Source organism: Daucus carota, chromosome 2 (assembly GCF_001625215.2).
Source record: "Daucus carota subsp. sativus chromosome 2, DH1 v3.0, whole genome shotgun sequence".
NCBI lineage: Eukaryota > Viridiplantae > Streptophyta > Magnoliopsida > Apiales > Apiaceae > Daucus > Daucus carota.
Window position 1 is genome coordinate 36,797,518 of NC_030382.2, and position 23,499 is coordinate 36,821,016.

The 23,499-nt window shown below is 35.4% G+C and overlaps 3 protein-coding genes across 5 annotated transcripts; 1 reads left to right on the forward strand and 2 right to left on the reverse strand.

Annotated features, from left to right (window-relative positions):
* Positions 1-1,369: 1,369 nt before the first annotated feature.
* Positions 1,370-4,749, forward strand: LOC108206291 (protein NRT1/ PTR FAMILY 2.6). Its single transcript, XM_017376537.2, has 4 exons — positions 1,370-1,530; positions 1,971-2,188; positions 2,599-3,149; positions 3,847-4,749. Exons 1-4 carry the CDS (start codon positions 1,434-1,436, stop codon positions 4,673-4,675), a joined length of 1,695 nt encoding a protein of 564 aa, XP_017232026.1. The 5' UTR covers positions 1,370-1,433; the 3' UTR covers positions 4,676-4,749.
* A 235-nt stretch (positions 4,750-4,984) lies between these two features.
* LOC108206408 (uncharacterized) lies at positions 4,985-14,115 on the reverse strand. 3 transcript variants are annotated; one of them, XM_017376699.2, is made up of 13 exons: positions 13,569-14,115; positions 11,836-12,024; positions 11,525-11,745; positions 11,339-11,427; positions 11,078-11,229; positions 10,786-10,919; positions 10,349-10,612; positions 9,676-10,253; positions 9,460-9,568; positions 7,768-8,906; positions 7,549-7,654; positions 6,548-6,628; positions 4,985-5,379 (listed from the first exon to the last, which is right to left on the reverse strand). In XM_017376699.2, the coding sequence occupies exons 1-13, from the start codon at positions 13,714-13,716 to the stop codon at positions 5,305-5,307; spliced, it is 3,285 nt and encodes a 1,094-aa protein (XP_017232188.1). In that variant the 5' UTR covers positions 13,717-14,115; the 3' UTR covers positions 4,985-5,304. The 3 variants fall into 3 exon arrangements, with proteins under 3 accessions (XP_017232188.1, XP_017232187.1, XP_017232186.1); XM_017376698.2 differs by having other exon boundaries at positions 9,460-9,565; positions 10,786-10,922; XM_017376697.2 differs by having other exon boundaries at positions 10,786-10,922.
* A 1,072-nt stretch (positions 14,116-15,187) lies between these two features.
* Positions 15,188-22,733, reverse strand: LOC108205739 (uncharacterized). The gene is made up of 6 exons (XM_017375784.2): positions 22,412-22,733; positions 17,766-18,017; positions 16,718-16,861; positions 15,949-16,638; positions 15,573-15,831; positions 15,188-15,478 (listed from the first exon to the last, which is right to left on the reverse strand). The coding sequence occupies exons 1-5, from the start codon at positions 22,517-22,519 to the stop codon at positions 15,586-15,588; spliced, it is 1,440 nt and encodes a 479-aa protein (XP_017231273.1). The 5' UTR covers positions 22,520-22,733; the 3' UTR covers positions 15,188-15,478; positions 15,573-15,585.
* Positions 22,734-23,499: the final 766 nt, after the last annotated feature.

A 23,499-nucleotide genomic window follows, 5' to 3' on the forward strand; every position in this document is an offset into this window, starting at 1 on the left:
TCTAATAAGTTTTTAAATTAAACTAATTTTCGTATTTGCACATAAAATTAAAATATTTTGTTATCATTTACTGAACTAATTGACTTTTAATATGTATAAATTAGCGTATAAAAAAATATTAGTAAAATAATAAATAAGTTTAAATAATGGTATGTTGTATTTCATATATCGAAATAAATGTATATTAAGAAACGGTCTTTCTAATATGTGCACAAAAGCACACAATAATCACTAAATTCTATAAAAATGGTCTATTCCGATTGGTGGAGTTGATGTGAATGCAGAATACCCTTATTATTTATTATTCATCCACCAATGAAAAAGAACTATTTTTATTGGAGTTAGGGACTATTGTGTATTGAAAATCTCATTAAGAAATTTCGGTATATCAATAAACTATTGACTACACCGGTTACAAGCTACTAATTAAAATATTAGTTTAAGAAAGATGGTATGCAGCGGGACCTAAGTTTTTGAAGCTTGATTCCTCAGATGTTCAATCTTTTTTAATGCATTATATGTACTAATATATCAGTCAGCATTATAAACCTTCTGCAAATATTATGGTGCACAAGTAAAAGAAAATGCATTTCTCAAAAAAAAAAAGTAAAAGAAAATGCAGAGATGATATATATATGTCATATATATATTTATTTGTTAAATGTTAAATAATAATAATAAATTCTCTTATATTAATTATCTTAATCAAATCACTTCAAACTGTTAACTCATTAATGTCATTTTACAAATTTTATATCCAATTTATTATATAACCGTATTGGCAACGAATGATAGAGGGCCGAAAATAGAGCGTATACATCCAAATTTTTTAAATAAATAATTGTAATGTGATAATTGCGCGCGTTATTAATAAAGAGATGGAACTCTCAAGTCTCACCCACTCTTGACTCCAAAAATATCCCATATATATTAAAATAATATTTTATTTGAATATTTAATTTTATTTGAAGTTGACCTGCTTTACAAGTGGATCCAACAATTCATGTTGGTCCGTCCACACTTTTGCTTCCCTGTTTCTGTGTTTGAATGGCAAGTTTATTAAATTACTCGTACTATTTTCAACTAATTGAAGATAATTTAGGCTAACAAAATGCAATTAGGTTCAAAATCAATAACGTTTAATTGAGACATTGGACGGACCCATTTTTAGGACACTAAAATATATTATTTTTCAAATTTTCATTTTCTTGAAGAAAGTTTAACATCGACATTTTTCCTAAAAAAAATAACTATCGTTTCGAGAAAGAGTATAAAATTTGACTAGTGTCTCAAAGTTTTTCAAACTTATTACATGAAAATCTTTAAATATCTCCCAGAATATGACGCCTTTATTTATTTATCCTATAACACACTCTATATATACGCAAGGGAGGAAGAGAGAAGAATGGGTGCAGAAATAATAGAAGTAGAGCATGGAGGCTTCAGTTGTTAGTGGAGATGGTGAAGCTCAAGTCATCCAGTCTTCCACAGCCAAACGAGGAGGCTGGATCACCTTCCCCTTCATCATAGGTCGCTCGCTCCATCTCTCTTTTCTTTTAGCTCTTGAACAAACCAATGCTATATCCTCACTTGCATATGCTATTTGTTCACACATCACGCATGCATATACTTATCAAATTTATTATATTTCTTAAACCTCGATACATGAATAGTCGGGCGTTTGGAAACATGCATTTCAATGGATTTCGAATGACAAGATTTGAGTTCTCATTTCAAATTCTCATATTTATACTAATATTTGAATGTCTGGATTTCAAATGGAATCCAAATCCAAATTCTCAAACAGATTATTTGATCAAATCCAGAATTTGAAATGGAATACAGGTTCCCAAACAGGCTTAATCGAAAATAATCGAGATTAAAAACACACCATCTACGTTATTTTAAGACAGGAAAAGAAGTTATGAAGCTCTTTAACTGATATTGTGTGTTGAAATTCAATCAAGCAGCGACCATGGGGGGTTTGTCACTTGCTTGCGGAGGATGGACAATGAATCTGATGGTATATCTCATAGAGGAATTCAATGTAAAGAGCATAGATGCTGCTCAAATTTTTAATATTGTGAATGGCTGCACTGCTCTTTTTCCAATCCTTGGAGCTATAGTAGCAGATTCTTTTCTTGGTTGCTTCTCTGTCATCTGGATTTCTTCCCTTTTCTCTCTCTTGGTAAGCAACTTTGACATATATATTCAAGATACATCACATATTAATATAGCACTATAATCTACTGCCTTACCGAGCGTATCGATCCGATCGATTTTATATTTGATTTTTTATTGTCGGTCAGTTTTGTCCCGTTTTCTTGTAATGATGATAGGATATTTAGATTTTTCGCCGAGAAAATATCTTATCTCCCATGTCAAGTTCCTAGCTTCCCTCGGCATCATGCCAAGTTGAACTTAATGAGAGCTTGGGTCATAAATTCTAAATGCATTACATAATAGGTACGTGTTAGGTATGAATTGGAATAGGCTCCTGTATATGCATTAATAGCACCAATTAAAACTTCTCGCAAATTTTGTATCCAATTTTGTGGATGTTGCACTACTCTTCTAAAATTTACCCTGATATTACAGGGTGTTGTCCTTATAACAGTGACATCCACACATGATTCCTTAAGGCCACCACATTGCGAAACTGGATCAAGCTTATGTAAATCTCCATCACCCTTCCAGCTTTCAATCCTCTACTCCGGCTTAGCTCTGGGGTGCTTGGGTGTAGGAGGCACAAGATACACCTTAGGAACAATGGGAGCCAATCAGTTCGATACCTCGAAAAATCAAGGCAGTTTCTTCAACTGGTACTTTTTCACTCTCTATGTGTCCACAATGGTAAGTGTAACAGCTCTTGTGTATATAGAAGATAGTGTGAGTTGGGTCTTGGGGTTTGGCCTTTCTGTCCTGGCAAACCTCTTAGGGCTGATCATTTTCGTGCTGGGAAATCGGTTTTATCGCCATGTGGAGGCCAATGGGAGTCCGTTTACTGGTTTAGCCAGGGTTATTGTTGCTGCTATCAGGAAAAGAAAAGCATTCTTATCAACCAAACCTGAAGATTATTATTATCAAGATGAGCAACTTGGTGGAGTTGAAAAGGCGGCAGCAGCCCTTGTACCTACTAAATCCCTGAAGTAAGTTTTCTTTTTAACCAAATTTTGTCGAACAACAATAATTGTTAGGTAGAACATGGAAAAGATACATAAAATATGAATTCTATGAGTACAAGTTTTGGCAATATATATCATTATTGCTCGTATTATATTAAACTGTCATGCGGTTGGTGAAATTGTCTACTTGATCCCATCCTTAATGAATCTTCATATTTCAACGACCTTTTCTTTGTTTAGACTTTAGAGGCTCGTGTCCTGCGTAAATATTTTTTTATCATTCTACCATGGTCCATGGGCTACCATCACACATGTCAAATTCCACTAAATATACAATTTTGGACCCAGATTTTTATACCATTTTTGGTGAACAAGGGTAAAACTGTGATCGAAATTTTACTGTTTTTCTTTCATAATACTTGTCCACTTTTGACGGGTCAAATCTTCTCAATTTTAAATTCAAATTCATATATAATATGTAATTATAAAAAATTCATAAAGCAGAATGTATATATAATCAATTTTAAAATGTAAGTGTCAGGTTCAGTTAAAATTTGATCAATTTGACTCATCGAAATTGATAAATAGATAAATAATATGAAATGGAGGTAGTAATATAATTTCTTTTTTAAAACTGTGATTTTAGTTAAAGCCAGATATAGATCTAGGTCCTGGTTTTTAATTGTATTGATCGAAGGAGGCTCTATCGTTTATCATGCAGGTTCCTAAACACCGCAGCACTGAAAAGTGAAGGGGATATCAAGTCAGATGGTTCCCTTGCAAAACCATGGAGGTTATGTACAGTAGAACAAGTAGAAGATCTTAAAGCCCTGATCAAAATTATGCCACTATGGTCGACTGGTATATTTGTAGCCACTCCTATAGCAATCCAGGGAAGCTTAGTAGTCCTGCAAGCTCTCACTATGGATCGTCACATTGGACCTCATTTCCAAATCCCAGCTGGCTCTATGGTCGTTTTCATATTTATCTTCACAGCTGCTTCCTTAACCCTGATCGATAGGTTCCTATACCCGACCTGGAAAAAGTTATCTGGTCATCCGCCAACTCCTCTCCAGAGAATAGCAGTTGGCCATGTTTTAAACGTGCTGAGCATGGCAGTGTCAGCAATGGTTGAATCGAAGCGGCTAAACACTGCCAAGTCACACCAGAAAGACTCCATTGTGCCGATATCAGTGATTTGGCTTATGCCGCCTCTGGCTATTGTCGGCGTTGGAGAAGCCTTTCACTTTCCAGGACAAGTTTCATTATACTACCAAGAATTTCCTGCTTCATTAAAGACTACAGCAACTGCAATGGTTTCTCTCTTTATCGGTATTGCATATTATCTGAGTACAGCAATAGTTGATTCTGCTAGAAGGATGACAAGCTGGTTGCCTGATGATATAAATCATGGGAGGTTGGATAATGTGTACTGGGTGATAGTGGTTTTGGGGATTTTGAACTTCACTTATTTTCTAGTTTGCTGTTATTTCTACGAGTATCAAAATCCACATATTGAGGTGGAGGATAGTTCTAAGTCAGAGAAATGAATGTAGATATTAAAAATGCACTGTATGAAACCCCGAGTGAATAAATAAATTACTAATCTCTTACATGAAAAAAAGGGCTGCACAAGAGCAACTCCATTATATAAGCTATTAATGCTCCCAATTTCAATTTCAGTGAATGAGTGTAACAGTAGTTCTCCAACCATGGTTATCGTGAAAAACTAGTTCCTAAATCTATAAAAGATCAAACAAATGATATTCTGGCAAGGGTCTGGTACAAAACTTATCATGTATGTCACATTCAAAACCATCAAGACAAACACACGCACACATGTCACGAGAATAATCATGAGATGAAAATATAAGCTATAAAATTGAATAGCAATGCATTGCCCACAGATCATTTCATGGTTTCATGTAGTCACTCAGGTTAGTACGTTACTAACGTGAGTGAGGCTTGTTATGGACTATAATTCAGGATCATCAATAAGGCTTGTCAAAGAACTTCTAACTTTTTGATGTGAACAAGATAAAACTAACTGAACATAAGCGTGTTCATATACATACATACATTTCCAAAGAAGACACGGCTAGACTAACCGGGTTCTCATTTTATATCAGTGCTAATTGCCAAGTGAAGAACAAAACCTGACTCATACAGAGTTAGCTTGCTACAAATCCGCAGGCTGGGTGTTGATGCATTTTGTACAATCAAAAGGTCCAATCTCATTGATCTTTCGTTTCACCTGAGAACAGCAAATGTCAAGGCCCAATTATAATATACTCTATAAAATATTGCACACCAAAGTATACATTTCAGCCATATTCTAGTGTGGAGAGGTCTCAATCAAAGAGCTTTCTTGAACCTCTGAAGAAAAATTGACATGCGCCTCAGATACATAGTAGTAAAACAAGTATAATGTAAGCCATTTGAAGCAGGGTAAAATTAGTTAATAACTTCAGAATCCAGAAATGGTACTTATGACATACGGAGTAATATATAAAACTATAGCACAGCTTGTAGCCTGGTCCCAAGTTAAGTGAGCAGCAAAGGCAATGTTACATTATAAATCATTTTCCAATGAGAGGACTCCATTGAGAATTACAAATATATTTAAAAGAATTCCATGGTACAAAATGAATTATTAGGCTATAGTATGGGTCGTATGGATTCAAATTGTCAAAGAACAGAAGACTTCCAAGTGAAGTGTCAGTGTTACACTTTTCCAAGGAAAATGTCACTGTTTTAGTTCTTCAATATAATAAGTTCTTTACTATATACATATGGAATGCCCTGACAGATGGTTTAGATAGAATGTGAGGACAAAATGAGACATAAGATGGCCATGTTAAGATTCCCTTTCATTGACTATGAAGCACAGAGCTGTGAGGGGAGTTTTTTACAATAATGCGTTGAACAGTTATAAAACCAAATAAGCAGATATGAAGGGGTAAAGCTCAAGTAAAACAAGTATAGAAATCTCATAGCGACAAAAAAAATCAGAAGGCTCGCTGTAAGGGACATTAAAGACCAGCATTTTAATATAGCCTGCCAAAATAATAGAAGGCACTTCCTTGAAAAGAATTATCTTCATAATAATTTACTAATTACACATCTGATCCAAACTCAGCATTAGACTTCAAATTTGGAAAGTCACGTGTCAGACAAAGTTACCAAGATTTGAGACATTTTACTTTAATCATGACATAGGAAAAAAAAAAACAATACAAAAATCTATAAAGATTAAAAGTTGACCCTAGTGTACAAGTAGACACACTTGACCATCTCACACAGAAACCAATCTATATACCAAAAAGACTGAAGTTGATTGTTGATATATAAAAAGAATTTAACACATGGACTTGGAATTGTGAAAGAAGATACGTGTGAGTAAAAAAAGATAAAGTTCATACCGGAGACCATGGACTTGGTTCTGGAAGGGATTTGTCGGTAGGTGAATTTTGTACAGCACCGCTTTTCTTTGTCAATATATCCTGTGAAAAGCACATTTTGAGACACAAACCACGAACCTAGTAGTTAGATGAGAAGCATGCTTACTTTAATTGCCTTTTGAGAAGGATTAGACCAATAAGTGCTTTAGACTAAATGCTCATTACAATAGGCTCAACTTTATATAATCTATTAAGAGCAGTTAGTGAACGTGTGATGACTGCACGACTCCTGTCAGCATACACTATATTATTAGTTTCTAGAACTTGTTAAAATTTTAATCCGTATAGATGCACAAGTTCCTCCAGAAAACTAATATATTTATTGTAAAATTTAAAACCAATCTTGTTTCCAGATTTTGCTAACCAAATGATTTATTCTGTTAATCTCTATGTTCTTATTCCCCAACTTGCTGGAAATTTGATCCCATCTTGGGTTCAATAGAGAAGACTTAAAAAAAACGTCAAAGATTTTCCAGTAGAGCACAGGGACCTGATTCCTTAGCCCCAAAGGCCTAAGCCGTCCCCTAATCAAAGTGTCCACATTTTGTTTTACACACAGCGTTTCCAGAATATTACTCAACTTATTACTCCCTGTCAAAACACTGTTGCCTCCAAAAGTTCTAGGAATTTCTTTATTTAAAAAACCTCTGTAACAATTATGTGTACGAATCATTACTCCGACTCTTCTGTTTGACCAACTTAAAGCCACACTTGAGTCAAACTAAGGGTTCAAAATAAATATATGAGAATAAAAAAAGAAGCAAAAATGAGATACAAGTAGAGAAGACGTCTAATTTGCAAAGTCCCTTAAAATTTAATATTCTGAGTATTACTGTTTCTTTTTGTTAAGGTGTCATACCATACTTGATTATTTTGTAGACACACAAACCGCCTCAGCAGACTATGTGCCATAGATTAACATAAAAAGATGACACTGAATATTAAAGATATATGTTTGCTACCTCGCCAGCAGCTTCAATAGCAGCCAACCATTCATCAGAGAACGGAACAGCATCTGGTTGTGGTACTATCAAACTATTACATTTTCTCCCACTTTCAGAATGCTTCCTGTCGTCAAAAGAAAGCAAATTAGAGTGTTTCAAAGTTTCAAAAACTGCTATTTACCACAAACAACATGACGAAGGTCAGAAGGCATGTACAAGCTGCTAAGGAACACTTACATTGATAAAGTTGCATCACTGTCATTCACGTAGGTATTGTCACTGTTCCCAGAACACTTATCAGATACAATGCCTGAAGTAGATAGGTTTTGTTCCTCTTCAAATTGCTCACTTGTTGCAATAATGTTCATATGTTGCCCATGTGATATTTGAATACAAGACTTGCTGCTCAGATTATCTATTCCATTTGTATCTTCATGTGCCGACTCCAAGTTTGCAAATTCAGAATTATTTGAAGTTCGTAACATCAAACTTTCCTCTACAATTCTGCCAGAGTAATCGTTTTGCGAAACATCAACAGTTTTGCCCTCTCCAGTACTGTCTAACCAAGATTCATCTGCAACACACTCCATGATAGCATTATCTCTAGAGCTATGTGCAACACTTTCGTCGCTTTCATGTTTTAAAGCCTGATCGCATTGGACCAGTGAGCCACATACTTCACCTAAAAAAGGCTTGTGCGCATTTAAGGAAGTAGTGTTATCAGAGGGCAAAACTTCATGCCTGAATTGTGTATCAGTGGAGCAGTTTTGAATGTCAACTGCCGGACTAACCTCTACAAGATCAAATTGTGCCTTTAAAGAAGGTTGCTCAGTTAATAGAGTTATATCAAATTCAGCATCTTGATTTTGGGCTGGTGATAGGGCAAAAATGACCTCAGAACAATTTCTTTCACTTTTACTACCCCTGCTTCTTTCTTGAATGACAAACTCATCACTTGTATTGACCTTTTCACCTCGGAATTCTTTAGAATAAAATTGAGAGTTAAACTGGTAGCATTCCACTCTAAGGCAAGGACTTTGAAGCTCTAAATTATCCATTAAAATACTAGATTTCCTCTCTATATCGTTGTGGTCCTGTAGTTGTCCTGTCAGATCTGTACTATCAGATAGTTGATGAACAATAGTAGTAGCTTCATTCTCCTGCCCAGAGTGTTTGCTTTTACACAGAAATTCATTGCTTTTCCGCTCAGTTCCACAGGAAGATAGAGCTTTTACATCATTATCTTCCATATTGCTACTTGTATCTTTTGAGATATCACAACCAAGTGAGTGAATTTCCACATAAGAGCCTTGATTAGCATCACATGCAAAAAGTTTTACTGGTTCCGGTAGTTGCATAAAGGGTTCATCATGCTCCTGAATGTATTTGTTATCTAATTAGTAATTTAGTTTAGTATTACTCGCACAATAATGCAATGATATGATATAATCTCTCTGTGAAAGATTCTTTTTAACAATTTATATATAAACTATAAAGGCTTTGAGACACTTGTTCAAGTATATATACTGTATCAGTGTTGTACATGTAGGAGTACATGAGTTAAACCAATCATATTGTACAGATCCATATAAAGTAAAACGACATGAATACATGACTTAAAGATAACTTTTTATGACACTTTAATATGAAGACATCATTTCTTTAAAGGCGTGACCAGTGTAGCAAAAGTATTTATTTTTGTGACAGATGTGTTTCTTTTGACAATTTCTTGTTTATAGATGTTTTCAAAAATATTGCTGAAGTATGTATGTGAGCCAATCTATTTCAAACCCCCCATTCCCTAACCAATCAACCGACCAACCCACAGTCCTATATTGAGAAACAAGAAGGAGCATGCTACAATTTACATATATTAACATAATAAGAAATTCAAACAGATGATACTAACAAAACATTTAATTTTACTACCTCATTGGCACCATCAACAGAAGCCAACCAATCATTGCAGAAGGGAACAGGATTATGCTGAGTTATTTTTGTACAATTAGGTTCTGTACCCCTTTCAGCTTGTTTTCTGCTGTCAAAAACAAAAAACAAATTAGATTCTTTCCAAGTATCAGAAGCTACCCGCAAACAACAAACTGAAGTTTGGTAGGTATGTGCAATCTTGTTGAACACACTTACGTTGATGTACTTGCATCCTTGTCCTTTCTGTAGGCCTCTACACTATTCATAAAGCACGGATCAAACATAGTGTCTAAACTAGACAGGTTTGATTCTTCTCCAAATTGCTCAGAAGTCAAAGTAAAGTTACCATGTGTAGAAATTCTTCTTCCATGGTTATCTTCTCGTGACTTCTCACAGGTTCCACTTTTTAAGACCTTTAGATTATTTGTGATCTGTATATTGGTATCCAACAGATCAGTAATATCATTAATATATTTCTGTTTCCCATGTCTGCCAACAGTTTCTTCAGTAACAAAATCACCATGCATGTCAGGCTTAGACCTTTTAGATTCAGAACTTTTATCCGGCACGAGTGTTATGTTAACATTCTTCATATTACTGACCATTAAATCTGACTTGATTGCTTTGTGCATAGCAGCTTTAGAAGGACCAAGTTCCGAGCATTGCGCACTTACTGAATTTTCTGGAATGTCCATAGATTTGTTACTTGGTGCATGTGGCGCCCTAAAGTCGCGAACGAATTTTCGGGAACCAATTGCAGTACACTTCGGAATATTGCTAGGTTGAGTATTATTCTGTGAAGAATTAAAAGACAGAATTATGCACAAGTTAAAAATTTGAATCACTTAAGAATATAAATATATATTTTATTTGCATGACACGACAGTACCTGACCAAAATAGCCTAATGATGGCGACGGCATTCTCAAACCTGATGGTTTCATTTTCTGAAGCTGAGACTCGTTCCCTACGGTAATAGAAGTTCTCTGAGGAAGCAAACCTGCAACTTCCTTTGGTCTGTTCAGACCTTCACCTGAAAGTAATGTACTAGAAGGAATAACTGTATTCTGATTTGGCTCTGAAATCCTAGTAAGTTTTCTAGAATGTGAAGTTTGTGCATTGGTGAGTACATTAACTTCCGATGATGTGTTCACCTGTAAAATAATACAAATTAAAGTACACATTTTCATCAGATATATTGAATATTTGAACTGAAATCTAAGTCCGATCACATCATTCTGTAAACAGAGGAAAGACCATATGTATAGCGATAACTTCTTCAAGAAATGTATTAAAAAAAAGACTAATTTAGGTGTCAAGTTTTTACCATATTCTCTTTAGAAGGTTGAACTGAAGCTTTGGAGGGTAACTGTGTACACTTGGAAACAGATTTTTCTTTATTTTGAGTACTTTTGACTATTTTACAGGAGCCTTCAAGAGACAAATTCTTGTGAGTGATTACTGCTGCACGAACAAAAGGTAAGTGAGATACTCATGTTTATAAAACAGAAAAACCAGATGGTAGATCACTCCAAGCAAATTGCAAATCAAATATTATCTGACCATATCTGAAAATGTAATAGACAGTTCTAATATCATAAGGCAGTATAATATATTACTTGGATTATGCTTCAACTGGCTTGTCCCAAGCATGCTGATCTTAGAAGTTCTTGGAAGTGAATGAAGACCAGACTTGTAATCTGGAATTTTAGGAAGATGTGAATCCTTCTTTGCAGATTTGGTATTATGCACATGTGCAGGTCTCTTTAGAGTACAAAGGTTAAGAATCATCCATTTATTAAGTGACAGCATAAACAAAAGTTTAGTACTTATTAAATACCAACAAAACTGTAAATTGCAGTAAATGCACGAAAGGATATGTAGATGGCGGCAAAGGTCTTGGACATCTACCAGTCTTAATCCCACTTCTATTACAGCTACTACTATTTGAACAAACTTCCTCTGTTACCTATGGACAACATAATTCACGTCAACAAACACAAAATAGTTACAAAAAACACAAACTGTAAAAGAAAAGTATAGCATTCTTGAAGCTTACAACTAACCTTAGACTCAGCAGCTACTAAATTACGTCGAGGAAGCAACATAGCACCATTGTTTATATTCTTATTTGCTGAGGATGCCTGCAAATTTTCAGAAACAAATCTGTACTTGGAACTACTGTAGGGTGACTTTGTTCTTTCTTCACTAATAGCAGACAATGCCTCTCCACATGAGTTACCATATGTCCCACTAATCATTGATAGTTCATCAGGATCCAAAACACCTTGAGCATTTATAAACATGTTTCACATATTAATCTCCCATAACAGTATCAGCCTAAGCATATATAGTTGTTATATAAAAAAATTTCCACCTTCTTCAGTAAAAAAGGCTTTGTCCCAAGCTAAGCTTTTTCGTAGATTGTAACCTCTTTTTCTCCTTTTCATTTGATGAGGAGTAAGTTTTGGGCCCTCTGCCTTGTTAAAATTCATATTCTCTTTGTTGATGGCTTTTGGAGATAAACAACTTGGTCTCTTTGGAGCCACATTGTTTTCCATGCTCTCTGCACAGTTATATTTAATTACTCGACAAAATACTAAAAAAACCCAACAACTTCACATCGACCCTAATTGCACAACCACAACAAGTCCCTATCATACACTGATACACAGTTGCTCTGAATTACTAACAACTGACATGTAAACGCTACATCATTTATTCAAAAACTGTATAATTCTATCCACATAACCTAACCAAGTAAAATTCAAAGATGTGGCTGTTTTTTACACCGATTTGCAAAATTGTGGCTGAATTTTAAAATTTACAGAATTGTGGCTGAAGTTTGACTTCGCTTTTCAAAATCTTGGCTGCCGTTAAATCTACTTTAACAGAAGTAACAGAGCAAGGGTAAATACGTATTTTTATGTAATTACAACAAACATGACTTCTTTCCCACATGCGCAACCTTACACCACCAAGTGAATCCCAGAATTTTAGCAACAACACTACATCGTTTTCACACACAATCTAAAACCAATTAATAAAAAATCTCATTAGGGCATCACGTTACACATAACAGATGGAGAGAAAACAAGAGTTTTTCTCACTTCTCAGCACTACGACAAGAGCGCTATTGATTAAGGGTTTGGATGCGAATGGAGGTGAAATTAGGGATTTGAGACGGATCGGGTTGGGTCAGCTTATAGACCTCCATCAATGGCTGCCTCAAATGGGTTTATTAATACTACTAATAGCAATAAAAGGTCTGATTTGGGATTGCTTCTATATTTTATGGGCGCTCCTTTGGCACCTGTTTATGTTATCGGTTGCTGGGAGAGTTAACTTTCCAGTGGCACAATTTCTGACCATTGCGTAGAGATCTCAGTCATCATCCATATCACGATGAGAAGAGAAAACGCAGCTCAGCCGTTGGATTAAAGAGGAAAGAAAGAAAAAGAAGGGAGAAGGAGGTCTGGGTAGAGGAAGAAACTTAATTCTGCTAATTTTCTGTTTTTACAGAACTACCCTCTTCAATTTATGTTTTTAAAGTGAGTTAACGGTTGAAAATAAACGTTCTTAACGGCAGCCAAGATTTTGAAAGACGGAGTCGAACTTCAGCCACATTTTTGCAAATTTTAAAATTCAGCCAAATTTTTGCAAATCGATGTAAAAAACAGCCACATCTTTGAATTTTACTCTAACCTAATATTAAACCAACAGATATAATTATGGTGGATTAGACAGTTGCAAATTCAGTCGATAAGAAAAAAACAACTGGATGCATTTCCTTAAAATCCTGGTACTACAGGTACAGCAAAGCTTAATAAATAAGCACACACAATAAAGAGCTCAAATCAATACTGCTGCCAAGAATAACAAGAAAAACCTAAAGAAGCTAGTTTAGTACATGACTCTACCGAGCTAAAATCTCAAAGACATTTTCACGATATCTAATCAATTCAAAATCAGTCATCGTCAATTTAAACAAATCTATATCACAAAAAACCCTAGAATTCAAACTGACCCCAAAAAAGTCAGAGAAAACAGAAATTCAGCGAATTCGATACGAAAATGAGGAATTAAAGAGCAAAAAATAAGAAAACTGACGTTTAATCGGAGATATCGGGAGTTGCATCGGCGAGAGTGAGAAGAAAGAGTCGGCGACTTTAACGGCGTCGTTTAGGGAAGTAGGAGTTTGTTGAATTAGAGAATCGTCTTCGCCAGAGATCTCGAGCAGCGGCAGATCGGGTTCCATTATTACTGAGAGAAGTGTGTGTATAAATGTATGTATAGGTGTGTATGTATGCAAATGAGGTCGATTTTAAAACGATGACAAGCGGGAAGACGATAACGGAGATAACAAATGCACATGCCTCGTCACGTGACGTGCAGGATATGCGGATTATGTAATTTGCAGGGCCGGCCCTTGGGTAAGGCGACCAAGGCGGCCGCCTAGGGCACCACTGTCCCAGGGGCACCAAAAAATCTTTACATGTGTAGTATATACTAATTTATATATTTATTTGTATTTGAATTTACTGTGTTAATCTTAAAACAGTGTTTTTGATTATGTCATTGTATATTGATTTGAATGTATGTAAAATTTTCCTTTACGATCTTGAAAAATAGGGGCACCATTTTCAATTTTCGTCTAGGGCACTCGAATCTCTAGGGCCGGCCCTGGTAATTTGTTTATTAGTTTATCAAATATTTTTGAATAATAATGCTAACCAAACTCCAACTCAAATCTTGTACCAAATTATTTTTCATAAATAATATTACAAATAAATTTTTAATTTTTATTAAGTGGTTATGGGCACAATAGTCTCAATATTATTATTGTAAATGGAATATATAAAGAACTACTAACTGTAACTTAAAAAAATTTTGATATCTAATATTTTTCATATTTTTAGCAAAAATCAATCAAATAGTCTTAAATTGTTCGGGACTTTATATTTAACCACTTAAACGTATATTTAGTCAAATGCTACTTTTATTTTTTTGTACTACGGATGTAAAAAACACATCCCCAGATATCTTAAAAGTAATTTCTATCAAACTCCAGATTATTTTCTATAATTTCTAATTATTATTTTAAGAATCTTTCTCAGTTCATATCTTTTGTATAACACATTTCAAGAATTCAGTCTATATAAAAAAACATGAGTTTTAAGTTGCTCTTCTATTTGACTAATCTTTTTATTGCGAAACAGTCATTTATTTCTTGTAAAATATAAGTAAAATGGGCGTTTTTCTTCTTTTGTGAAAATAAATTTCTATTCTTGCAAATTAGAAATGTAAACCGCCCTCAAAATACCTTATTCAAGAAAATTGTAAGTAAACCTCAGAATAAGTCATTAATTTGGTCAGATGAGTTTAGCCACACAGGATTCTAGGAAAAAAAACCAACATTGCCAACACCCTACATTTCCACAACATAAAATACTATCGTCTCTTCATGTTTTTGCCATTAGGATCAACACTCTACTTGAGACTTTCACCAGAACAAATGATTTTACTTGATAAAGAACACTTCTAATTCCCAATACAAATCAATACTAGAACTACAACTTGAGAGGGGAAGTATAATTAACAATGTATTAATGTTCGCCTTCTGACAAAGAGTCAGTTGGAAACGGACAACTACTACGGTCAACTCTACTAATGAGAATCAAACATATCAAAAGATATTTTTTTTAAAAAGTCTGCACTGCGCTTGTACGAAATTTATAACTGAAAATATCTAACTACATTTATTTCAAAATATAAGAACTACAAAAGTCTATGACTACTTGAAGATAGAGGTACAAAGAAAAAATAAATCAACCAAATAAGTAATATCCGGTGTATTGGACTGGTATTGAACCGACCAAGCTCACTTCAGACCAGGATCTAAACTATTTACATTATACATGGCCACAAATCTCCCAACTTCCTTCACAGCATTTGTTATAGGCTGTGTGCTTACCACAGGAATGTCACATATCCTGGAAAACTTTAAGGTACTGCTTGCACTATTCACATGAAATTATAAGGTAAAAGAAGTTAGGAAAGCATGTGAAAACTGGGAAAAAATATAGAGAATTTACTTATCTAATATCTGCTTACAAGATACTCAAGTCTAACTTATGTTGCAGTCTGTGGAGTCCCCAGTAGCACCACCATCTTCCGGAGAAGCATCACCACCTGGAAAGCCAAACAAAGCCTCAATGTCCTCTTCATCACTCTCAACATCAGCTCTGGTATATCTTCTCTCAATATAAGCCAATGCTTGCCTCCTGTGCAGCCGCAAAACATGCATTATTACATCCGGGGAAAGTGTGACCCGTGAATTATGTTCTCGGCTTTGCCTATTAGACTCCAAAATCTGTCCATCAACAAGCATGTTGCAAAAAGAAGTGAGAATATAAGTTGATGTTTTTGAACCCAACATGTAGAACCCATCTAATGAATCAATTATAGAACTAGTATGTCACATTGTCACCTCTTCGAGATCGTGAGGCAGAGGAGGAAATTCTTTTGATGATGGAGCCCAAAGCTTTACAGTCTTTTCAATTCCACAAGTAGCAATAACAGGGATAGAGGGATGGGACTCCAGTTGATTTACAATGTGTCTATCACCTATCATTACACGGACAAGTTCAGCTCCTTTTTTCTTCCAGATATATATACGACCACAGTCAGATCCACTCATAACATACTCATCATTGGGACCAAAGAAACTCACTCCTTTTATTGTTTGTGAGTTCCTATGACCCGAATACATCTCTGGTTTTTCAAGGCTCTGCAACTGTTGACTTTCGACAGACAATGGACTAGGACCTAACCCCATATTCTTCTTAAATAAATAGATAAGCTCGTCCATGTAAGAAATTAAGAGTTCACTGCTGCTGGAGTAAGACAATGCCGTGATGTGAACTTGATGACTTTTAATTAGGTGACCTGGACAAAACGTATCAACGGGTCTGTCTACATTACTTGATGCATCCAGCTGGTATCTCCTGATGTCATAGACACGTGCATATTCATCGGACCCTCCTAGGGCAAAAAAGTTAGGATTTCTGGGATCGATGACAATGGCGTTCAACCTGATGTTTCCCAATGACTGCTGATTGTTCTCCGTCAAGGAGGAGCAACAAAAAAGCTTTGTCGCACGATTACTTCTCAAATCAAACTGCGAAAGATACAGGTACTCCATAGTTAAGATAGATGTGGCGAAAACTTTGAAAACAAAATTTATTGATTTGACCTACATGTTGAACAAAACCATCCTCCGCGCAGCTATAGAATGTATGAGGACTTCCTGGCTCCACAGCAAGATTGTGCACACGGCCTCGGTGCTTACCTATCCTTTTTGTTTCCACACAGCCATTCTCCAACACCTCACCAAGTCTGACCTGCAAGGTGGGAAAACAGGTTGAATTACATATGAGAAAGATGGAAACCAAACTAGGTTTTTAATCTTGCCTTAATAATTTGCCTCTAGTACGTTACGCAATGTCAAAATCGAAAAACAGCAAAACGACATCTTAAAATGTACAGCCTTGTCTTAATAATCAGAATCGCCCATAGCAATATGAACAAACCCCACACATTTTAATTTTTTAGTTCATTCGACCAACTTACACAACGCACTTGGCAACACAATGACGCAGCAATGAAATAGCTCCGTGAAACTTTTTCAGCAATTCTTACAAGACTAATTTCACGACTTGTTAGCAAAAGGTGAAAAGAAAACAATACACCAAATAGGTTCAGCTTTAAAAGCAACATTTATGCATCAGAATATCTATAACAAATGAAACTACTCAGACATGAAGTCAAAAGAATATCTTTGCAGATCCAGACTTCAGAGAGTATCATTAAGACAACTCTTATAAAATGGCCAAATATAGAGTACTGGCAGAAAACTACAATGTTGTGTTGGTTGGCCGTAATCGGAGAAGAGGGGGAACAGAAAGAAAGTGTGTAGAAAGTTTAAGGAGAAAGAAATGCGGACATGACAGGGGATAAGAATTAAGGAATAGGATGTAAATATAAAATGATGAATTTATGGAGTACAACAGTGTTAGAAACAAAGAGGACTTATACTGGTACCATTAAAATGAAATGAGGGAGAGAATAAAACTATGCATATATGTATATAAGATGCTCCGAATTTCATTCTGAATCCACCATGTTCCATTCAGACCAACAAAAAGCACGGAAGAGTACATACTTGCAGCAAAGTATCAAGTACCCAAGTAAGGATTCTTGAAAACATCATAAAAAACATGCATAGAATTTTTGTAAAAAGTTCACCTGGCCATCAGCAGCAGAAGTAACAATTTTCCTGTCCTCGGTAAATGGCATAATCTTGGTCTGGAAAATGTTGTCTATGTGACCAGATGAATAAGAAAGAGATAAAGTTTTAGTTGCCCAATTCCAGAACTTAACTTGTCGGTCATCAGATCCCGACACAAGGTGGTCACCACTAAAGTTGAACTCAATCGCATTTACACAGCCCTCATGACCTTCTAACTTCCCGTATAGACCAATTCGCTTCACAATAGCCTAAACCAGTAAAACAGTAACACATTAGCCCATTCTGATGCTTCCCTGTTGCAGCTGCTGATGCTAGCAGTATATACAAAATAGTAGAATCAGTACTGTCTGTAACAGAGTTCAATAATTTAGATTGGACTTTTAATCACCTGTAATAACTTATAAATCATTCATGTTACAAAATAAGTGGGTTTTAAAAATCAAAAAAGAACACAATGGCAGCAAGCGCTACAAGGCAGGTCAAGAGTCAAGTCATCATCTCACGAAATATCGTCTCCAGTTGTCAAGATGACTTGATGCAGGACGAAATTTGAACTAATAAATCTTGAGACAAAATGATGAAAAGAAAATTTTAGGTGATTAACCACAGAAAATTTATTGCCTCAGAGGTTTCCCAACAAACCCAGAGAAGGGATAATACTTATAAATCATAATTATCAATTCAATATGGATAAAATATCAATGTAATAACCAAGTCTTTGACAATGTAGGGATTACATATGGAAATCCTAACAATACAACCTATGCACCAAGGGCCATAAACCATTGAGATTATATAAATAACCAACTACAACTTTCGATAAACTATTAGCACCATATATAAAATATAAAAATACATATGATAATTTTCTGTACATTAAATATGATTAAACTATCTAATAAAAAAAATCATTTTCTTTTCACTTCCGTTCCTCGCCATTCCCTCCTTTCTGAAAAAAGCTTGGACATTTTAGATGTCAAAAACACGTAGTGGTAACATGGCACCAGATGCTCTGGTGTGTACAAGGCCAGCACATGCCTCGTGCCCTAGGAGTTGTTAGCAGATTCATGTAATCTGATTGTGGAAAAAGACATTGGGAAACAATAAGCGGTTGTTGCACTACTTGAAAGGTATATTCATGATTGCATTATCTTTCCCTAAGAAAAAAGCATTGGGAAAAATAAGCAGTTGTTGGACTATTAGAAAGGTACACTTACATCTATGATTGCATTATCTTTCCGTAAGAAAGATGCTATCTTGGAAGGATTTTCAATTTTCATATGCACATTTGGGTGGATCTCTGTATAAGAAAAAACAGTACTAAGAGATATGTTTTCACTTTGGTTTGGCTTAGGATCCAGAGGGAGATCATGCACTTCATATTTGTGCTCAAGCACCTTATCCACAATTCATGAGGACCGGGACTACGCGATTTTCAGTTTTGACCCATATTTTGCGTTAGGCCAAGTCTTCTCACTTGTAAATATTTGATGTAACTATAAAACCCTAACATAACACAACTGCGACAGATCAATACCAAATTCGTATGATTTCTGAAGTAGAAGTTTCTGAAACACAAAAATCTTTGTCTTGTGTGATTGTCATTTATGTTAAGTGACCAATTCTCCTAAAACCTCAAGATGTTAAAAAAAAAGAGCTTACCAAGATCATATTATATTCTAACATTTCCCTCACTCTTTAAATTGTTTAGCCATATTAATGACTAGATTTACAATTTGAAACATATTCATTATTTTGTAAAATCATAAATATTAAAAAAAGAATAACTCATTTTACCATTAAGAAACTCACTCCATAACTCCAATATGAATTAATAACACTGAGTCTGGGATGAAAATAGCATCTATTCTAACAAGTACATTCACACATACAATAATAAAAGTACAGTACTAGCTTAATATAAATACGCGAACATGTGACTATAAACGGTGAATTATTATTATATATACATATCGTTAAGGGAAGAAAATGATACTATATTTCATTCAATGATCATAATAATGACTACAATATATGGCACAAAAAACCTCCCTCTCTTCCTCCCTCCAATTAATATTCTCTCCTAAATGCCCTTTACTTAGTAGGCCTTGGTCCTTATTCATTCATAGAGCTTCCTTATTACGAAATATATCCCACTCGTGTGTCATGCACATGGCTTGAACTCTTTTGGGCCAATTAACCAAGGTGAACCTTTGTCAATATAGGCCTTCTATTTTTTGGGCCAACACACATAAGAGCAAGTCCAATGGTTGTGCTAAAATAGATGAAGCTATTGCTATAGTTTAACATTAAAAAGTGATTTTGACGCTAAACTAACAACATGTCTCCAATGATTGGTGATGTATCTTATTCGAAATTTAACTTATTCTCCAAGTACCCCACTCTTTTATATATAAATTCAATTTCTCAACCTAACTTTACACTAAGAACCTTACTATTTTCACTTTTTGGTGTGGTGACAATTATAGCTCCAGTTATCTTTTGTTCTATATTTAGAACAAACTATAGCGTTGTTCTATTTTAGCACAAGATATAGAACACTATTAGAGTTGGGATTTTCAGTTTTTGTTCTATAATATAAAGAAAAAACAAAATAGAGCATGCCATTGGACTTGCTCTAACAACAATTCCTCTTTCTTTAAGATGATCATTAAGTCATAAAATATTGTTGTGAAACTGACAATATTTTTGCGAAAAAATTTCTAACCCACATTGTCTGAAGGTAAGCAAGATTCCCGTTTTCTCCAAATCTATAGAGCTGGACAACCTTTTCTAACAGTTTTACCTTCACCTGCATATATTATATAGGGATCGCCTCCCCAGCTGCGATTATCTTTGCTACTCAATTAAGATACAAGATATAGGCTCTAAAGATGGGTGTTGGCCTTCACTTATCACTATATCCATGATTAATGCCCTAAATATCAGGATCCGAAAAAATGACCCAAAATACCATTTATTAATGCTACATCGTGTAGCATTTTATAAATTTTACAAACGCTACATCGTCTAGCGTTCTGTTAGGGTTAAAAGAACATAACGCTTGTTTATGTAGTGTTTTGTTAGGTTAACACTAACAGAACGCTAAATCATGTGACTTTTTGTCGGGGTTAAAACACCAAAACGCTACACTATCTAGCGTTTTCTTCCCAAATTGAATACGCTAGACTATCAAGCGTCACTAACTGGTATTGGGGGCCATTTTTTCCAACTCTGTTATTCTGGACATTACTTCCGGAACTTATGAGATCTGGGGCCATTTTTCTCTAAAGGTTTAGTTTGTATTACTCTATTCCTGCATTATCAGCGGAGAATACAAAATCTCCCTCTTAAGCGCATTCGGATAGTGAAGGCTAGGCTTCTTTCGAATTATTCAACAAATTTATAAATTTGCCAACTTATGTATAACGTTATTAGTATAGTTAATAGTTGCGGTGTGTTCGTTTACTTTTGCGCTTATAATTTGTATAATTAATTTAAGGCGTTGGAACACGCTTGTTGAGTGCATGATTTATATTCCCCCGGTCAAGATTTGCAGGATTCACTTGAAATGGTTTCGAGTAAAGAAAAGGGTGATCTCGGTTTCATCGATTGTGAGATGAACAAGTAAGAGTTCAGTTACAATTAAACTGTGCAATTGTACAAGTGTAGTGCGGACTGCCGAGGGTCCACTGTACTAATGAAAGATGGTAAGCCTTAATCACTTTTTAATATTCTCTCCTACAAAGGTATACCATCTTTTAAAGAAAATGGGACTGACACTGTATGTGGACCTCTCATTCTTTAAACAGAAGCATTGGGTTTGCAAATGAACCTCACAAATCTGAATCTCAATTGGAGAAGGGGAAGATAAATCATGCACTCAACAAGCGTATACTAGTAACTAGTGCATTAAATCAAACATAGAAATTACAAGCACAAAGTAAACAGGCATACAACCACAAATTATACTAATTTTACTAGTAACTAGTAATGAAATTCGATACAAGTAAGGCGAAAATTTTATTAAATACCAAAGAAAATTGATGTATTGTTTATAAGTGTATATGTACAGTAACTTCTTTTCATCGTTATAAATTAAACAATAAACTCATACTCATATTGAATAACGCATATCATAATATATAACTATTTGTGATGAGGCTGAACTTGTAGATTTTAATGTAATGGATTACACATGGAAAAATTTTATCGGATTATTGAAATCACCAAATGCTTGGAAATCCATTCCTTACTAACTACCATACCCTAGGAGTACGAGCCTATATGTTGTATTTTAAGAGAGGAGTAAAAACTAGCCATTTCGAAAGCCATCTTCTACCTCTATAGATTTGAAGAAAATATAGTTCTTGAGCGCGGCACGGTGCCACAGGTCCACGGTACAGGAGATTTACAAGAAAAACACTTTTTCAACAAGAATATTGTCCAAATTTAAACATCCCTAATTTTACCACTTGACGATCATCCTCAATCATGTTAAATTTGCTGTAAGACATACTATTGAGCAAAATTTGTAATCCTGGCCGTTGGATTGTTAGTAAAGTGATGAGACAGATTAGCGTTACAGTATGCACAAATAATTCGCTGATACAATACATATATATAAAGAAAGAAAGAGGACCTGAGAAGAGTAGATACGGCGAGCGAAGTTCCGGGGGTGAAGAAATCCAGTTTCACGGCTAGAATAATGTAAAAGCCCATGTTCCCTATCTCCGCGAATTGTTTCCATTGTTATGTAATACTTCAATTTGGGGGAAACTAAAGCGATCGGTTCAGAGCTGAAGCAAATGGAGTCGCGTATTGAATATACTACGGTGGGGAGCAAGACGTGGCATTATCTGGTGGAGGAACAGCACAATCAAACCATGTGAGGTGTCACTTGTATGTTTCTACCTGCTTCTACAAACATTTAGCCTTTTCATATATTTTTAACACACTTTATTGGGTTAAATGGCTAATACATAACTAAGCTGGTTAAAAACTTGCAGTTTGGTCATGTTGTTGAAAAAGCTTTCAAACACATAACTTTGCTTCATATAATTTTCAATCGAATGATCTTGCTAACAGAAACTCACACGAACGTTAAAATTCATTGACTTTTAACGTTCTTCGTTAAAATACCCGTTTACCCGACCCGACCCAATTCTAATTAAATCTAAATTCAAAATAAAATATAAAATCATGTTTCATTAGCCGCCGTGAGTCGGGAGAGGGTTGATTTTGTGTATATGTTGTTGTTGCGTGGGGTGTTGGGTTTGACAACGAAGGCACGGCTGATGGTGGTGGAGCTCGGATCAGTCGGGATGACATGGCGGATTCCACCATTATAGATGATGACGAGATGGGGTTGGAAGGAGATAGAGAGGTGGAAGAGATGAGAGACGGTTGTGTATGCATAATAGTGGCGGTGATAGTTGTTGTTTGGGCTGCTCTTAATCGAAGTTGAGGCGGGGTTGGATGTTGGCAGCCGGAGGCCGGCCGTCGACGACAGGGGAGTCCATGGCCGTGTGTAGGAGATGATGGAGGTTGGTGGTTGTTTAAAAGAGGCTGCTGTTAGGTGTTGTAACTGCAGAGGGTGGGTGATTCTTATTATGCTTGGGTGATGTTTTTGCATTATTGATCTTGTTCCAGTGACCTTTTTGAAAGATTGCTTATTTCCGTTAATGTTTTTAACGGAGTTAACTGGCATGATTGATATGCAAGTTTTTA